Consider the following 20,440-nt stretch of genomic DNA (forward strand, 5'->3'; position numbering starts at 1 on the left):
GCAAACTTTCCTTGCAACATTTCTGTATCCATTTTTCTTCTCATGCATTCTGCTAGGACTGGAAAAATATACTGTATTTGCTCTTATGTTTCACAGCATTACAGCAATGTAACAGCAGTGGTAACAGTTGCGCAGACATGTGGAATGGCAGGTTTTCTCGTGGTCACCACTCCAATACTCCCAGGGCATATTTAGGGAGTTTAATGGATTCATTAGTTACTACTGCAGCTAGTTTGTTGTTTGGTTATTTGTTGCTGCAGCTAGTTTGTGGGTTGGTGTTTTTTTGGGGTTAAGATTTTTTTTCTTATTTAAGGTGAGAAATTTAGGTATTTTGTCCTGTGTTTTCTACAGAGGTAATTTATTAAGAGGCATCTTTATCTACTTGGTTCTTTTTGTTTGTGTGTTTGTTTTGTGTTTTTGTTTGAGTTTTTTGTTTGTTTGTTTGATTGGTTGTTGTTACATCTTCCTTTATAATACACAGTGGCTTGTAAAGCATTAGATCTGAGAAGTGAATAACCAAGGCATTAAAAATCAGAGAATTAGCTTTTTGCTAATTCTTGAAGTAATGAAATTGATCTATTTCTTCAACACAAATAATCAGTGATTTTCTAAATGTGAACACAGGCCCTGAAGTGATAAAGGGCTCTAGGAGTGCAATACAACCCATCTCACTGAAAGACAGAATGCTTTGCTTCTGGAGCTCCAATTTTAAAAGAAAGTTTATCAACCACTAAGGGAATCCAAGCTGTTGGCATGACATTACAGCACTATTCCTACCTGCTACAACATACAGTAATACCTCTGCAGAATAACACACTGGTGTCCCATGGAATTTGACACATTAAGTCTCAAATATTTGAAACAGTTTTGATGCCCCTCACCATTGTGTTACTTGTTCCCAAATAAAGTGAAAAACATCAAAGAGAAGCTACAAACAACAGGATATCGCTTGCTGGGTATTGCCTCATAAGCAGCACAGCAGGATGCACCAGCCAGGAGAGATAATCTCCATGTCATTAACAGCCGTAACCTAAGCAAGCGCACAAACAGGTCCTCTTGCCTCCAGCACCTCCTGCTCCCTTCCTCAAAACTCCAGCAACCACGGACAAACTAGACTCTGTTTCACCACAGGGAAAGATTGTGGGATGGTGAGGCAACAGCTTCTCAGCCAAGCCCATTCAGCATTCACCTCTGAGTGAGAAGATATTCTGAGTTCAGGTTTATTTTCCACTGACCATATATTCAAAATGTCCAGACATCAAGATTACAGTGGTCAGCTGAACTCATACAAAAAAGTGCATATAAACTGGCTGAAACTTGGTTTTAAAAAGAACTTGAAAGGAAATTATTGGAAAGAACAATTCCCTTAATGTTCACTGCTCCCTTGATTTCTAGTCCTCAACTCATGTAAGTGATAAAATTTCAGAAGATTCTAGAAAGTGTTCCACCAGCTCTCAGTGCACTCTCTTTTGTTATCTCTATAATTTTAATACCCAATGCTACTATTAACTAATTGCAGAAATCAAAAATAGGAATGAAAAAATAGTAACAGCAATAGAGGATTATTTAAAAAGGTGGCAGAAAAACACAGAACATGGGTACAAATATAGTAATATATAAATAGGTAACTGAGCTTTTGATTCCATTGTTGTTGCACTTATTTTCTCCTTGCTATTCTTTCTTGCAACCTACAGCTGATGTTAAGTTTGGCATTGGCTGATACAAAGTACCAGAAAACCAAAGAAAGAAAGAAAAAAAGCACAGCTGCAAGAAAAATGTCACCAGGGAAGCAAATGGACAGTAACTCCAAATAACAGGCTAAAACTTGGGTTTTACATTATTAAAACAATAGCGGGGCAAAAACATCAAAAGAAAAAAGAGAAGATAGGAACCACCCAGAAGAAGACAGCACTGGAAGGGAAGGAGACAAAGAGAAAATACATAGTGAGCTGAGCCACTTCTGTGAGAGCAGAAAAGAGTAGGGAAGAAGAAACAAAAAAATTCACAAGTAAAATCTCAGTAGATCTAACGTATTTGCTACAGATTTTACAAGTAAGAAAGCTATTAAATTATAAATCATTAGTTGATAAGCAGTGAAATATAACAAAGATAAACACTTCATACTTATACAGTGATCAGGTGCTGAAGCAAAGGCTCCCCTTCTGCTCGAGGTCAGAGAGGATCCTGGAGCTCAGGCCAAAAACATAAGCCACATTTAGCAATAGCAGCATAATGAAAAATGGAAATTCTGTGGTAGAAAGCAGGGTGAGGACTTGAGGTCCACAACAATAACTCTTCATGACCAATTTTTTCATAACTGCAGACTTCATAGTTAACAGTGATTGACAGAAGGAGAAAAAAGATATGGAAACATGGTAGAGAGAGTATAAAATGTCCACCTATTTCCTGATCCTGAAAAAGCAAAGTGTGAGGAGAAAGAGAAGCAGCATCTATCTGCACAGATAACACTCTGAGAAGATTTAGTCTCATTTATGGATGTTCTTTAGCTGCAAGAATTCCCTTATGGCAAACAGGGTCTAGCAGGATACCCCTCACCAATCCACCTGCCTTTTATACCCATGGGCTGGATGAGTGGAGCTCGCCCAACCCAAAGCACTCCAGGGACCCCAGGTCACCAAAGGATTTTGAATCACACACAGAAAGTCCAGGCAGAGCTACTGTCACCAGTGCTGTCTCATGGGCTGCTGTATGCCACCAGCTTGGCACCAGGATGACCCAGAAAAGAGAGCTCTTTTTCCACCTTTGAACTAACTCTTCGGTGTACCTTGAAGTGATAAGGCACCATATAACCCAAAATATTTTAGTGCAAGCTGTACGAGTAAGACTCTTGAGAATATACTTTGAAAAGTGTTCTTATCAGAGTCCTTGAAAAACCTAAATTCTCTTTTTTTCTTCCCTAGCTTCAAAGCCACAAACAACCATGGACTAAAAGGCTGAACCTCTGTATCAAAGCTTGCTGTTTTTCCCCTTCCCCACCCCACCCCACAGGCAGGGTAACTGACTCAAAAACAGTTGTTTCATATGCTGAGGGAAAAAGCAATGGAGTATTTCTCAATATAAACCTTTTTCAACTGAGAGCTTCGTCTGATAAATTCAAAACTGAATGCACTCAACATGTGATCATAGCCACCAATACTGAGGAAAAAAAGGGAAATATTTTTTATTTAACTGCTTACTTATCACATTCTACCAAAATGATCTAGCAAGACCTCTTTCTGACTTGGCTGGAAAAACCCACACATCCTGTCCAAGTTTTCATAATGACCTTGACTACACAAATTCAATATAGCAATAAAGAGAAAAGCTAAATGAGCTTTTGCCAGTTGCTCACAGATCCATCCCATGGAGCAGAGCAAAAGTCAGACTGCTGACTGCCTGGTGAAGACCAAACTTCCTGCAAAAACGATGCACTTGGTTTCCTGAAAGGAAGCAAAGCATAAGCTGCTCAAACAATACACAAGAAAACACTGATATCTGAGCTACACAGTTACAAATCTGTGCTGTTAAAAAATACAGTGTCACATCAGTGACCAACAGCAACAAGCACAAAAATTCAGAGAAACAAATGCATTAACTCAATGGGAATGCATCAGATTAGGTGAAGAAATAGATTAATTGTTTTAATGGGATAAAATTACCTGTAAAACATTCTTCTTTCATTCCATAACTGAGCTATAATTCTGATTCTCCACTCTGTTCATGAAACAAGATATAATTCCCTATGAAATTGTTGTGCCCAGATGATATTAACAGTAAAATATTAGTTTTTATCTCTAACATGCAGATGGGATTATTCTCATTCTAGCATGTTTAAAAGCATTCATCATTACCTACAGAATTATTTTCATTCTCTATTAACAATAGTTCTTTCAACTTACAAAACTATGCAGTTTGACCCACTGAAGTTTATTTGGTTCACCTTTTGTTTAAAAATATTTTTAAGTAGTATTTAAATTTTAATTACCTCCATGCTTGGAATAAGTGTTCTTGTAACACAGTTTGTGGGGTTTTTTTAAATCTTTTGTTTTGTATTATTTAGAAGACATAGTTCTCTTTATTCACAGAAAAAAAAATCCTTCTGCACACTAATCACAATTACTTTTTTTTAATGGAGTGTAGATACAAGCAATGAAATCTGCACTGTGTCAGTATTTTAAAATCTGCACTGTGTCAGTGCATTTTAAAAACATTTTGCTACAAGTTTTTACAATAAGCTGAAGGATTTCAAGAAAAGGAATAGCATTTTAAGTGAAAGCATACTTTAACTACTTTTTTTGTTCTTTTACAAGAAAGAGTAAAAGCTCTTTTACAGTTTAAGAGCTTTAAAAAGTCACAGTTGAGACAGCAAACCTCTCTTACCCACAAAGAGCCAACATACAGCATAGGATAGACAGCGACTACATCAAACACCACCAACCTTCCCTTGCTGCTTATGCAAGCCTTCAGCCACACAAAAGCATTCACAGCATCACCAGCAACTGCAGCACCCCACAGGCTGTGATGGGCGAGCCAAAGTGCTGCCTGCTGCACCCCCTGTGCTGTGCAGCTCTTCCCTGCCCAGCAAACACCGCAGCCTCACTCCTTGCATCTCTTGGCCCCAAACAGAAACACTTAGGAAACCACTCAAACAGCTGCTACAGGGACAGAACTACACTGTTTTTAATACTACCATACCCACTCTTCTCAAGAGTCCTGGCAATCTGCCATTTTATCTGCCATTTGGAATTAATTCTAGCAGCCTTTTCTTTCATATTCCTTCAGTATAATTTGCTACATTTTACTGTGCCATAATGGTTTCTGAGGCTCCTAGAACTAACAATTCACAACGGAATATTTCTCTATTACCTTTTATTTAATTAGCATTATGATCATTTAGCCAAAATTCCCTGTTTCTCTCCAGTGCAGTACAGAGAAGACAAACTACTAAAAAATCACCAATACTTTATTTTTAAATCTGTCTTTTTTATTTGCTTTCGTAATTTTCAGTCTTTAACTTTCTGCTTTTGTCAGTAGCTGCAAACTAAGACCAGGTTCATTTTTGATTTTATGAAAATTGAAATCTCACATAATCACATGGCTCTAGAAGCTGAGTTTCATAGTGTGTTGTAAAATATAACAGCTGGGTTTTTGCCTGAATTGCACAGTATCTTTGCAAAATGTTTAATTCACTGTTAATTCTCCAACAGTCAGATTACTCATGCTAACAAGAAGGTTCACTGCTACTTAAAAACCAACTTAAATGTTGACATTAACACACAGATGCTGAAACAGGCTTTTGTACGAATCACTTTAAAATACTTCCAGTCAGCCTCTAACCACAACCTTACTGTCGTTACTTACAGGTTTGTCATTGTAGTCAAGAAATAAGGGGGAAGAAAAGGAAGCAAAGCAAAGCAAGCAAGCAGACAAACAAGAAACACAGGAAAAAGAAGCACTAGAGAAAATTATGAAAACAAAAAAGAGAAAAATGGCTTGGCATCAGAATTGCAGGAACAGGTCAGTCTTTATCCTTTTACTTCATATGGCAAATATAGGAAAGAGAATAGAGAATAATTTATTAAAAATCCTTCAGCATTCTTCCAACTTTGATTTCACCATATCCTGATATACACCCTTTACCTTCTTCCAAAATTACCCTAAATCTTTGAAGTGCCATTCCATTGCAGCCATTGTGAAATGCACTTCTAAGTTTTGAAAGTAAAGTGTATTATTCTATCAAAACCATCCCTGTGCTATCAAACAAGTCTTCTCTCCTTTTCCATAAGGAGCTGCTTCAAAAACATTCAACAAAATATTAATAATGAGACCTGAACTTCTTGCCCTGTTCCAACTATCACAGCAGAATCCCTGGTGTGGATGCTGAGTTGATAACGAACAAAAGCTCTTGCTCAAGGAGAGAGCAGAGCACAGCAAATGGGATCTTGCTGTTCTTCTGAAAATGCTACAGTAGCAGATGTTCTGCAATAACACAAACAATCAAAACCAAATATGGCTTACTTAAAACCAAGTCTGTCAACTAAATTGTAAGAAAAAGATTTCTCAGGCATAACACTATGCTACAAATGGGAATCAGAAAATCAAGTGGACAGAGAAGTATATCAAGTAGCAGTCAAAGGAGTGGAACAAGAAGAGGAATGGATAAAAAGCACATACCTTTGACTAGAATTCCTCCTTAAAAAAGTTTTGTGAGGGTTTTTTTTTCCCTTCCATATTTCCAAAGTTAAACACTGCCTTATTTGTTGTAAATAGAAAACTCACACTAGTTGCAAGTTTCCAGGATTTGATCCAGTACAGAACAGCTCACAGAAGGGTTGTATAGAAGACTCTCATCAAGAACAGAGATCTTTAGAGCCACGGTAAAGTACACTGTCAGTTACTTCATAGTGGGATTAGGATAAAGTCCCACTGAATGATCTATTACTGTATAAAACTATTTACCAGTACTGACTTTACATTATAAATATGATAGTGACTTATCACTAAAAAGTCATCACACAGTAAAAAAAAACCAAAATATGTATTAAAGTAGGGAAATACTTCCCAAAGTCATAGTTACAAAGCGAGCTGTGAAATACTAAATGAGATGGTCTAAATTCATAAAATCACCTATAAGAAAATTCTATGTACACTATCCAAAGCTAGCTCAGTATCCCACCCCACCATCCAAATATTTTTCTGCATCACCTCTGTGAAAAACTGAGGTGGATCCTTCAGACAAGTTTTTCCAGGCAGCTTAATCCCAAATCTTCTCACCAAAACTTAGTTTTTCATTTTGAAATTCAAGCAGAAAGAGTATTGTTCACTGATCTCCTGTATTCCTGAACTGAACAGACCCAGAAGATGTTCCACTCTGATTTGCCATCTCTTACAGGCCAGTATAATTCTAGCCAGTATAATCTTTCATTGCTTTTCTGTCAAAATGTGAATTTTATTTCAACTTGCAGCTTATGAAATACAGTCAAAATATGCACCTGTCCTATAGAAGAAAGGAGATTGGGAAAGGTAGATGCCTTCTACCTGGCTAAGAGGTTTTATTTTTTAAGATGTACTTCAGAGTTACCAATACCTTAAGATGGGCCTGCTCCTGATCTGCCGAAGAACAGGCAAATAGTCTGTGCTGTCTCTCAGTAGCAAAAACTTGCCCTGAAGGTCAAATCTGACTCATAGGCCATTTTTCCATAGGTTTGCCTAACAGTTTGCTCTACTTGACTTGTCTCAAAAGCAAACTTCTTAACGTTTTAGGCAAACATTATCCAACCTTAAGTCTGAGTTATAAATCAATAAAACTCACTTAAACCTGAGGAACCTTTGCAACAGGAAATAGTCTCTTAGCTGAAATTCTGCTGTAATTAACATTAGCATTGCTAAATTTTCTCCAAACAAGTGTAAAAATATTTATAGTTCAAATATAATAAGCATAGTATTATTATTTATAAATACAAATATATTATAAATATTAAAAATATAAATATAATATTTATAGTTCAAAGAGAAAACATTATAATTGAGATACTGCATAGAATTTGAGGGAAGAAAATTTAGAAGTAACATTTAAGCCTCTGAACCTCATGGGTCCATGCAAACTCAGAATTTGAAAAGTTCTTGTGTTAGAATGTCTTAGTTTGCATTTTGTAATCACAGTCTTCAAGAGCAGTCTCCACACAAAAATGTTTCTCACACAGCACACACTACAGTTCATTCAAAAAGAGTTATGGCTCAGGTAGCAAATAATTAATCATTCTCTTAAATCAAGCCTCAATATATCTGGAGGCCTACTTCGTCAGTAAAATGATTTAAAGAAATTGGTATTAGAAATAGCCTGAGTGACCACAGCTGTTTAACATTTTAATGTTTTTCAAAAGGCTCCTCCTAGTTTGGATCATGAACTATTTTTTAAGAGAAAACAGAAAACCACACCACAACAAGACACCAGCAGGTCACAGGCTCCTGTTTTTCCTTGTCTTTTATAAAAATACCTTCAGGGAAAGGTACTTGTGGGTTCTTTTGCACTACAGATATCATATTATCAGAATGTACAGGAAGTAAGCAGTATTAAGACCTCTCTTTCCTCTATGTAGTTATACAAAGAAGAAAAACGTTTAACGATGGTTACTTAGCTAAGGCTAATCCTGTGTCCCTTCTCCTCTTCACTTTTTTATCAGTAAATAAGAAATTCAAAGATATTTAAAACTATTTTGACTCTCAAATTTTGAGGAATTCGTTTAATTATTTTGATGTAAGCCCAATATACAGTACTACCTTTGAGCTGTATAAACCTACTCCATGCTTTTAACACCCATGAGAGCAAATACAAAATTAAATCTAAAATGAGAAAAAAAGAGAACTTTTGCCATGGTTTACGTTCATGACATTTTTGTCAGCAGGCAGCTCCTAAAAGTATGTCTTAGATAATGACACTTTCTTACACTTTGTAATTTAGTGTTTCCTTTGCTAAATATGGCTAACTAAATGCTCTTAGTACTGAAAACAGAAGACTAAAACCACACTGACGCATTGGTTTGGCAGTATAATATTTCACATAGAATGCATTGAAGAGTTTTACCATTCTTCCTCTTCAGGGAACTACTACAGGCATACTCTACTTTTTCCCCTGTATGAGGAACTAATCAGAAAAAGAATATAACTATTCTTTCCCATATAGTCATAACAGCATGATTAATTCTGAGACAGTACCAATACAACACAGGAAAATATTCTGAAATTAAGATACAATTTACTTCAGGCCCAAATACAGCAAGCACAGTAATATTTATGTTACTTAAAGAATTTCACCTTTGTCTGGTACTGATGATTACTGCCATCCAAACTTCCTCAGCCTCAGACCATAAATTCAAATAACATTTTGAGAGTCAGAAGTAAAATAAAACAGAAACTAAAAGGCTCCAAGTAATTCTGGCTGTTAGTGATATGCAGAATACATACATCTATCTTATGGCCATCTGGAACAGTTTAAAGTTCTTGCTGAGGTTTGACTACTGTTCCGTAAATGATCAACAACAGCAAGAAGTTTATTTCTTGACGTGGAGTGACAACATAGTGTACCAATTCCTCATCTACCTCAGTCCATCATTAGCTGCATTTCCTTACCACATTCAACATGGAGTTGAAGGGAAGAGGATGTAAATAAAACATATTCACCTCACAGCGGCTCAGTTTACAAGGGACCACTAACTTCAGCAACAGTCAGGTCATTTCAAAGTGGCTTCTGTAAACACAGAATCCCACAGGATCGATTAGGTTGGAAAAGACTTCCGAGATCACTGAGTCCAACTTATGACAAAACCACCATGTCATCTAGATCGTGGCACCAAGTGCCACATCCAGTATTTCCCTAAATATCTCCAGGGATGGTAACTCCACCACCTACCTGGAGAGTCCATTCCAACATCTGATCATCCTTTCTGTGAAGAAATTCTTGCTGATGACCAACCTAGACTTTCCCTGGTGCAGCTTGAGACTGTGTTCTTGGAGAAGAGATTAACCCCCATCTGGCCACCACCTCCTTGCAGGCAATCATAGAGAGTGAGCAGGTCTCCCCTGAGCTTCCTTTTCTCCAGGCGAACGCCAAAGACCCAGTCAGACTCTGAACACTGTAACTATAATGGTACAGCTATCTGTGAAAATCCCTCTCTACCCAGGAGAAGGTAAAATGAAAATCAAAGAGAAAGGCTTTGATTGTGCAACTCACCAGGCCCTTCAATAGGCCTGAGAAGCTTTTCGAAGACTTTTGGAGTAGCTGTAGTAACAGAACTGCCACATCAGGGGAGAAACAGAAGCAACACAGGCTAGTTCTCTGCTGGGGAGAGGATTAGAAAATCTCTGGGAGAGGAGGAGTTCTCAGGGAGGACCTGTACTCCTCTATTACATCTACTAGCCAGATTTGTCAAAGATTAATCTTTTTTTAAAGAAGGTTCTAAATATCAAATACCGTGCTGCTGTATAAATATTGAACTGATTAAGTTTTGCTCATTCATAGGTTAACAGATTTTTATACCTGGGTCTATTTGGAACACTGTACATAAATCACTTCTCTAACTAATAGAATACACCTTTCAAACTCAGTAATATATTTTGAATAATTTCCATTAATCTATTCTGCACAATTTCTCTAGTCACACACTATTATACTGCAAGAAGACTGTATTTGTCACACCTTCTAGCTTTGCAAAGAACTGTTTAACTTAACTCAAGCACTTTGCACTATTTTATAGACAGAATAAACAGGAACATCTGAAAACACAGTAATTTTAAGATGGCTGTGCATCATAGAACAGCTAAGAAGATATCTAGACTAATATCAAACAAAACAAAGACTTCAAACGGCAGCTTATCAACTTCTTGTCGGAAAGAAAAACAAACACAGACACAAACAGCGTAACATAAACTACAGAAATCACTCACTTAGCCACACAAAGAAAGGAATCTCCAAGCCTTAAAATTAAAGAAATAATCATGTTAGGTGAAAATGTCAACATAAAATATAGAAAACAAAAAGATAAATATATCTAGGTTTTCATTCCAGAAGAATATAGTAAATAAAATAGTGGCCACAAGACCGTGTAAAATTGTTTGATCCCCACAGAGCTGAAAGAAGCATCCTACTCTTATCAGGAGGGTGTTCCATGGAGGAGAAAGAGACAATTGAAGCTAGGAAATGATGGATAGCAATGACCTTTCTATCTGTAAAACACGGGCATATTTTAGGTATTTAATCTTCAGAATTGGATTATTATTAATCAATTATTCATGACAATTTGAATCTATGGTAGATGTTTTTTGTTTTCTTAAATATCACATAGCTAAGGTTCTGCTTGAGAACTGGAAAGGAGATTAAATCCTCACAAGCAAATAGTGTTCAAGACTGACATTTTATTTCCTCCTAAACATTCCCTTCCCTGCATAGCAACACACATTGAAGATAACCTAGTGCCCTCTGCAAAAATCCTGCCTAAATATTCTAAAATCCATCTTTATAGACTTCTTTTCTCTAAGAGGGAAAAAAAAAAAATCCCATTCCTCTTCCAGAGAACAAAGCCAAGCATTGTGGTAACACAGAGCAGCAAAAACTGCTATGGCTTCATTCCTATAGCCACAGGTTACCCTGCTGCATGTTTAACATACACTCCTCCTCACTTGCCAACTGTGCGTGATAACAGAAGCAGAACCACTCCGTTATGGGCCACCAGACCTTACAATGAAAATAAGCAGAAGGTGCTTGCAGATATTTAAAATGCACTGCCAAAAAAGACAGCAGATGGAGTTATTCTAAAGCTCTTTTGAAAAGCAGAACCTCTACACTGAGAAATAAAATAAAAAGTATGTATGCGTCTGTGAAGGGAAGGGAACAGGTCACAACATTTTCTTTAAGAATAACTGTACTGAAAAATATGTCTCCCCAGCTGGGGGAACCACTATGGAAAGACTCTCCTTTACTCAAGTTCTGAAACTGAAGGATATGGATAGCAGTTGCCACTTTGTGATGACTAAAGCCAATTTAACACACATAAAACCACCAAGGATTTGGCAATTTTTCCTGTTCTCAAATACTCTGTTAAAAAATGTACACCTTATTCCTAGTCTAACACTTCCTAGAATTATATTCAGTTCTCCCTTTGTCTTGCTATAGTTGAAGAATTGTCTTACCAAATTTCTGTTTGTTGTGGCATGCTTCTTAGGGACTAGGCAAAGCCCCTCTTTATTCCCTTTGTTAACACCAAACAGATTGAATTCCAGGAGGTTTTCCACAACATGGCATGTTTTCAACTACTCCAGTCATTCCTGAGATATTTGTGGTTCTCTCCTGACCCTCCTCCAACTGAACAGTCTTCCAGTAACAGTTATGCAAGTGTATTAATAATTACTACAGAAAGGTAATACAACTGATTCCTTTTTATATAGTCCTTCATTGTTTATATGTCAGTATAAAGTAATCTTTTGATTCTCAAACACTCTTCAAAAACAATGAATTCCTTGGTTGAGGCTTCCTGTAAGATTAACCATTTACCCAGGATATTATGAACATTTTCATTAACAGAGAGAAGAGATGCTCCAAAGGAGGCTGGGGAAAGGCTAATCTAGAGGAAATCGCTTGAGGTTAAAAAAGAGAGCTTGAAAAAAGGACTGAAAGGGCAAAGCAGGTGAAAGTAAAACATCTTACTGTGGAAAATGGGGAGAGTGCTTTAGTTTATTGATGTTGCCTGGTAAACTGAGTTCACAAGTGCAAATGAGAAATCATACATAATGAAGTCATTACAGGGGCTCTAACACTGGACTCCGTTGTTAGTGTGCCAGTAAGACTGTCTGATTAATCTAATTCCATATAACAGCAGGATAAAACAGCTGCAAACAAGGAAAACATTGGAAATTAAATGCTGGAAACATTTATAAAGTAAAAACTAATGCTAAGACAAATGGAGTATGTATCAGCTGTGGGGATGGAAAACAATCTGTATGGGAAAAAAAGACAATTAATCATAAAAATAGTGCTGAACAGTTGTGAAGTATGCACTGTCTAAAATAATTTTTAGAGAGAGATTTAGAATATACTGTAATAATCAAAACACTGTTTTTTTTCTAACTTCAAACTTCTTTCAATAGACAACAGTCTGAGAACTTTAGTTTTGTGGGCTAACAGATCTGGGTGAATCAAGACCATTCTGAGCTATAATACTTATTTTTTACATGAAATATGTAAGCAATGTTTGTGATAAGAAAGCTTATGTCTGCTGCACTTGTTCAGGTTTTCAAACTTGGCTACTCAGTACATTGAGCTATAAAACTTCTGCAAACTACAAAATGCATCTCAGTCAAGAATTGTTCCTCAATTTTTAAGAGAACAAACTTCCCTACTCATAAGCCCACCCCCATCTCCCTCCCAAAGAAAGATAAACAACGAAAAACTGCTTTGATTTCATCATTTTTGTTTCTTCCATCTAGAAAACTTTGAATTAAAGATTATAGATTAGCTGAAGCAAGGAGAGGTTTGCATCATATCATCTAATCAAATACAACTCTGTCCTGGTTTGGAATAAATACTACATACTTAGTAGTATTTATTCCACTAAGTGTGTAGTAGAGTGTTTAAAAACTTACAGCTTTCAGCTAAACTTGCTTTTCACAAAGTCAGAGGTAAAGTTACTCCTGACTCCAGGATAAGGAGAGTCATGCACACTGGAACAGTTTCTTTCACCTCTATATTTTGTCCTATCTTTCCCCTTCTCCTTGTCTTTTTGTTTTGTTTATTGTTTGTTTGGTTTTTTGGTTTCTTTGGGTTTTTTTTAGTTTAGCAGCAACTCACCTTCCCCTCACAGAGATATAACTACATATAATCATCATGTCACATTACATGGGGTTTCCACTATCTGCTGCAATTTCTACTATACGTTGAAAAAATTTTGTCATACTCCTCAGCGCAGCCACTGCAGTACATCTTGGTGCCAAACAGATTAGAGGATGCACAGAATTACTGTGCATATATACCCTGCAGTCCTTGGTCCTTTCCTCCATAGTTTAGGCATGGTGCTAACTGCTATGAAACGAATCTGCTTTCTCATTCGTTTGGGAATAAGGAAGCTTCTAGGAAGAGGGAATAAGAATGAGGCTATTTCAAAAGCAGAAGATGCCATAAACACGTTCCTGTATCTTCAACATAAGCACAAAGCACTTGCTTGTCCAGGGACATTTTGGTTTAAAACAATAACCTTTTGGGACTAGGTAAATTCTCAAGCTGTTCAGGACAATTCTCCCTGTTTGTAGCCTTTTAAGAATTCTTTTGAATTGTCAGATAAATATCTGACATATTAAATTCAAGTTTCCTGTAAAGGATCTAGGCAACTATTCAAGACATTAGAAGTGTAAAGTATTTGCTGGGATTAATTATTTAGGAAAAAAAGGATTAACTAAGATTTGAAAAGAATTTCAAGTGCTAACATGAAGTTCCAGAGAAGATGAATGTATCGACAAGACTAAAAAACAACTAAGCAAATTAACAAAACAAACAAACAAACAAAAATCCTATAAAGAAATAGATAACTGCAGCAAAGAAACACCAGTTTTGACAACAGAGGTTCAGAAATATGATTTTACCCCACTGTCAACAGTATAATGTACATTGTAAAGAGAGACTAACCCTGAAATGTGTGATCAGACGACCTCAAGAAGCTGGAGTACCACTCTGCATTTGGTTTTCTTTCTGAATACACCCAATAATTAGAGAACAGTTCCTCATGCTGCCCCTCCCTGGAGCAACTAATGTTCAAGCATTCACAGAATTTTAGAGCATTACAGAGTATTACCTCTGGCAGTTGACAGAAAGATTTTTGCCTTAAAAGAGTGCAATGGATAGCATGATCTTCAGTCCAAGACAGGAAAACAGGAATAATCTTGTGTATCTTTTTATGTTTAAAAGCATTCAGGATATACACTAGGAATTTGGACCTGTCAAAACTAACTTAAAAACTCCACAGTTCTACAGCATAGGTCTAAAACCTTACCATACAGCATTCTTCTAGTTCTGAAAATAACTACTTTAGGATTCAAAACTCTTAAAAAACTTACACCTGACTAGTAGTTAGTGCATCTGGAATCAACTGCTCTCAGATTAGCTTACTCTGCTGTTTCTATATATGTACAACCTGAGAAATTGAGGGTGATGACACCTAGCACAGCTGCATGCATGCTGTACTAACTGTTGTACTATTAATGATAAGAGAAGAGTGTAACAGTAAGGCTTTAAAAGCTCAGATGCTACAGAGGTCTATAACATACTGCACCACTCGAATCACACCTTTCTTTATGCTTGTTACTTATGCATGCTGACAGGAGTCAATCTAGGAAATAAATTCAGTAGGTGTGCAGTACAGTTGCAACACAATTGCATTTGACACACATTTAACAGAGTCAACAGGCAGTATCCCATTACACTGTGAAAGCAAGCCCCAATGGCAGCAATTTGTTCTGGAAATACTTACTTCTGATGAGGTCACCATCAGTGCGATTTCCCCAGATGGACTGCTCTTGTATCTCTGCTTGTATACTTTGATTACTGGAAGGCTGGTTTATGTCTTTATCTCCTGCCACAGTAGTCTCTTGGTCAGTTTTACCTAAGTCAAAAGAAATTTCAAGATATTAGTTTCTACAGTATTATTTCTCTATGTGAACAAAATTAAGTTTTAAAAATTAAAAGTAAAATGGCATAAAATGCAAGTTGTCTTAGCATCTCCTTTTCTTTTCTTAGAATTAATTTCCAATAAAGTTGATTTTCCATTTGTTTTCTGGCCTAGATCAGTATAATTTGTTGCTAAAAAAGACCTGTTAAAAGATCAGTATAATTTGTTGTTAAAAGTCATATTGTATCCAATTGTGCAAAATAATACTCAGCAGCTTCTGTAACAAATTATATTTGGGGGGCGGGGGTGGGAGGTGTTTTCTTATTTAGTTACTTTCCCCAAAATTTTCATATAAAAATTTGAATAGTTTTGTCACACAAAAAACACATTATTTTTTACCCACATACATGTGGCTCTAGAATATAAAAAGCTATGGCAATTTCACAAAATTTTGTTCTCTTTTTTTATGATTAAACACACAATCAACGACAAATACAGTTGAGACTTCAAAAGTGACTAGTACAAAAAGTCAGAAAAATTATTATAACACAATCACTATTTTTTGTTGAAAAAATAGTTTTAAAAGGCCGCTGCTGATTAAAAGTCAACATTTAGCCAATAATGAAAAGAAAAAGTATCTCTTCTCTCCATGTCTACATAAGATGCAGGGAAAATTCTATAGTAAGGTTATTTGAGGGATTCTTCAGCTTATTTCACAATGTAACAGATGTTGTTTTGATGATGTTGCCAGTTATCACAGGAGTTTCCTCAAACCAAGGTAAGTGACAGTTTTCATCTTCACTGTCATTAATGTTTTAGTAATCAAATCCACACACACAAATCTTTCTGTTCTTCATTGCTACACTTTTTTCCTATTGGCATTCAGGGAAACATTTTCGAATCTGGATTTACTTTGTTTATTATTCACAGCAACAGTTTATATCACTTACTCAAGGGATCCGTAAAACACTAAATATTTTCAGTATCATGTATTGTCTTCTGAATATACCTACAACATTCAATATTTACAGTAAATCTAGACGAGAAACTGATGAAAATTCTGTTAGCTCTATTTATTTATTTCAAACCAGAATATGTTTATAAATCCCGTATTACAGTTTCATATACTGTATCCTCTAGTAAAGCCATTATTCGAGTCCTGAAACACAGAAAAATCACTTTTTGCTACTGTAACATAGCAAAGGTTAGTTTCTTCACATAACCCATAGTACTTTGATTTCAAATCCTAACTTTCTGCCTTCGTTATTCACCCTATTAAACTGAGGCACTGAACATCACTCAAAATAATATATGCCATCTTGTGTGTATAGTAGCATTTGCCTTCAAGCACTGCTGCTCCCCTTCTATCAATTTCCACTTCTGAAATGTCTGACCTAGCTACAGTCTGTGGTACTTCGATCTCAGTCCTCCCTCCCACCAACAACTTGTCAGTATTTCCTCAAGCTCATCCTGAGAGGAACTGTTTCACTGGGATTGGCATAGTTATTGAAATTAATGGGAATATATCGACTTTAATGAGTTTTGCCCCTTGCCCTGATGACTTAATCTTGCCTAGATAATCATTCTATTAACATTAAAAAAAAAAACAAAAACAGGAAAAAAACACAAAACCCAAAACAACAACAACAACAACAAAGGGGAAAAAAAAAGAAAACAAAACAAACCAAACAAAAAAAACCAAAGACCACTAAACCAAACAAAAAACAACAACAACAAGATAAAACTAAAACACAGAGGTTTTCAACTCCTTTGACAGAAATTAGATACAAATTATTTCTGCCTGGTATCTATCAAATACAAAGTGACTGTATTGAAGTATGATGATTTAGCCTGTGCAGTAAAGTATTAGGTGCAAATGTGTTTCAGAAGTGTTTGAAAAGTGTTCAAGAATAGACTGGATAAAAATAAGTAGTGTCCTGACAGAGCTACTGTAAAAGCACTTTGCTTTCCACAAACACTAAGCATAAATGAGCTATTTTAGGAGATTTTGCTCTTAAATTACTTTACTACAGTGATGACACCAAAATTACAATATGTACCCAGCAGTGCTAGTACAGACCCAGAGCAGCTGTATACAATTCTCTCATATAGGATATGACTTTGCAGAACCTTATTATTTCATGTAGTAAACAATGAACAGCTATAAGGAAACAATAATGTTAATATTATGGGGCCCTCAGTGCTCTAGTTTACATTTTTATCTAAGGAATCTGAAGGAGTGCAGAATACAATCAGTCATCATTATACATATGAATTTATTTTTCATCCATCTGCTTGTTTTCAGTCCAGTATTTTCTTCTCTTTTTTCTTCTCACTATCTAGGCTGTATATGTTTTTCATGGGCACTTTTATTACTCTAGCTGGATATGGTAAATGGCCAGTCAAGACTATGTAAACAATAGTAGCAGTTAACAAGAAAAAAGAAGCACTTTTTTAAAGTTTAAAAGAAACAATGTTACAATTAAACACCAAACAATTTTGATAAGTTTAAAACAATTATCTCTTCTTTGATCTATTGAATTCACATTAAGACTTCCCTGTAAATGTGTGTAACAGAAACCTACCCCATTAAACAAGTGTTTGGTATCCTACTTTGCACTCCAGAATTGCCCATCGGCGCACACCCTGGGCAGCAGCTAAGGACCACACAGCCTCTCCTCCCTTCCCCAGCCCTCAGCAGGACAAGGGGAGAGAACAGAAGGACTCAAAGGAAGAAACTCTTGTGTCAAGATAGAGTTTAATAAGTGAAGACAAGGAAAAGTAAAACAGGAGATGCAAAGGCAATCACCATCTCCCACATCTCCCATGCCCAAGCTAGTGTAAGCAATGGCTACCTCCCTTAAAACATCCTCCCCTGCTCTCACTGCTGAGCACGACATCCTATGGCATGGAACAGCCCTCTTGTCAACCTGAGCCAGCTGCCTGAATTGTGCCCCCCTCAATCCCATGCCTACCCACAGTCTAGTCACCGGAGAGAAAAGAGGAAACCTTGGCTGATGCTGTGAAAGAGCTGCTCAGCAACAGCCAATCCATTGTGCTATCAACCTTGTTTGAGTCAACTGATTCCAAGCACAGCACCACAGGAGTTGCTATGAAGAAAATTTACCCCATCACACCCAGATTTAGTTCAATGGGGCTTTAAAAATAGTACATCCTATGATCTCTTTATCTGAGCATTTTTTTCATAAATCGCTTCTGGTGCATCAGACTACTGAAAACACACACTAGTGTCTTGATTCAGTTGCTTTTTCTTGAATATGTCTCAGTTTTTACACAAAGGAATTTATTGATTATTCCCTTATAACAAGCAGTTGATAATGGGATCATATTTTCTTTTTTCTAATATTAGAGATGCCACTACAACATACCAATTACAACCAGTCACACATGAAGACAGCCTCAAGAACATTCCTGTCCTTTTTTGATGCCATTACTTTTATGTTGGGTACCTAGGAATTGTCACAAGAGTTAGTTTATGAAGAATCAACTCAAAGACCTTACTCTGACAGAAATACTAATGACTGGATCTGGCCATAGAAAAGTATGACTTTTTTTCCCACTGCATCTTCAAGTAAATTTATAGCACTTTTCTGTTTCAATCAAGCTTACCCTTAAGAATTCTTTCTGTAAGACTTCCTTAGTATTTTAGCTTCTGCTTCCTTTAGCACACCCTTCTACTCTCATGTGGCTAACCTCCAATACTGGCAGCCAAGAAAAAAAAAGAGATGCTCTTCTTAACAGTTCAAATAATGGAAAGAAAAGACTCATTATGTTCTGAGTCTGGCAGTGCTGAAGTATAAATTCAATTTCTCCTAAAACCCCAGTAAGTTACTCTAGGTCATGTCACAAAAGCAACACAGACTTCTTACCTACCACGGCTGAGCCCCAAATCAGCAACTTGTGTGGCCCTGTACTTTCCCTAAACTAACAGCAGTGCCAGGGCTGAAAAGCTTCTAGCCAAAAGCCCCAGGGAGTGACACCCACACAGAACACCCTGTGATTTATCCTGAAGGTAAGCATAGGCAGAAACTCTACCTGTCTAGAGATTAATGCAAGTTTAAGATTTAAATAGTAAGAGATATGACATGCTAGCAAAGTATAGAATTGAGATGGCTAAAAGCCAAATGATATCTATGATACAGACAACTGGTATGCCACTTAGTGAAAAAAAAATTAAAATTTTAATCACATCTCAAAATTACTGCTTCATTAAATAGGCAAATAAAGTAAATTACTGCTTTTTCTCTATGGAATTACAGAAGTATATATAAATCATTTTTATAGTACATACATTCATTTCACCATTATTTTGTTATATTTATTTTTAAATTACACAACAATACACATATTACATAAAATAGAAACCTGTTTTCGCCTTTGAGACTATTGTAATATTGATTGTTAACTTTTGCTCTTGTTTGGAGAACATGCCTCCAGTTATACACGCTTCTTTGCAACATGACAAAAACATTCTGCAAGACTCCACCAACTGAATAATGTCAGCAGTCTGGATTAGCAACAAGGCTACTATTACTACAAAAAAAGCAAACCTAACAAATAGAGCTGTCAAGAAAGACCTCTGAATATCAGGCACAACAGGTATACAGGTCAATCTCCACATATTCCTTCCAATTCTGCCTCCTATGCCTTTGGCAAAGTGCTAATTCTTGAAATATTCTTAGACCATCCCAGTGAATAATCTCTCTTTTCAGAGCTACATTTGTGTATCTTTCTCTATAATGTAGAATATATTCAGTGCAGATGAAATTAATACACGAAACTGATAAAAAACACAAAAAAGATAGGTAATGGATGTGTATTTGCAAGACACACCCCAAAGAGCTCAAGTCTCTGATAAATAACCAATTTTTCTTCTCCAAGTACTTATCCACTTGTACATTCACACACCAGCTGGCCCCAGAGCCCCACCACATCTTCTTCTTCAGAAATGGCTCTTTGTGTGTTCATACATGTGCTATCATGTATGATGAAGTATGTAATATATATAAAACTAAAATGGAAACAAGCGCCCACACTAAGTGGATTTCATGTCCTTGGAGTTTGATTTCTGTTCATTAGATGACACATAACCCTATAAACTCACTCAGCCATCGCTTCCAAGAATGTGAATCATTAGAGTGCATGACTAGCAAAATGACAAACTGGACTTGAGAAACAGGTTTAGTTTGTCTACAAAATTTAGGAGCTAGTATACATAATTAATTTAATGAATTCTGCTGCAGCAACCAAAGGTATTGCTACTACGACAT

General features: G+C 36.4%; 1 protein-coding gene across 2 annotated transcripts in view; it reads right to left on the reverse strand.

Annotated features, from left to right (window-relative positions):
• Nucleotides 1–20,440, reverse strand: part of MDFIC (MyoD family inhibitor domain containing) — a 51,912-nt gene that overhangs the window by 23,226 nt on the left and 8,246 nt on the right. For both annotated transcript variants that reach the window (XM_066318995.1, XM_066318997.1), the window contains exon 3: nucleotides 15,012–15,143. In XM_066318995.1, the coding sequence (XP_066175092.1) occupies nucleotides 15,012–15,143 (132 nt within the window). The remainder of the gene's footprint in view (nucleotides 1–15,011; nucleotides 15,144–20,440) is intronic.

The sequence above is a fragment of the Sylvia atricapilla genome, chromosome 5 (genome assembly GCF_009819655.1).
Source record: "Sylvia atricapilla isolate bSylAtr1 chromosome 5, bSylAtr1.pri, whole genome shotgun sequence".
In the NCBI taxonomy this organism is placed as follows: domain Eukaryota; kingdom Metazoa; phylum Chordata; class Aves; order Passeriformes; family Sylviidae; genus Sylvia; species Sylvia atricapilla.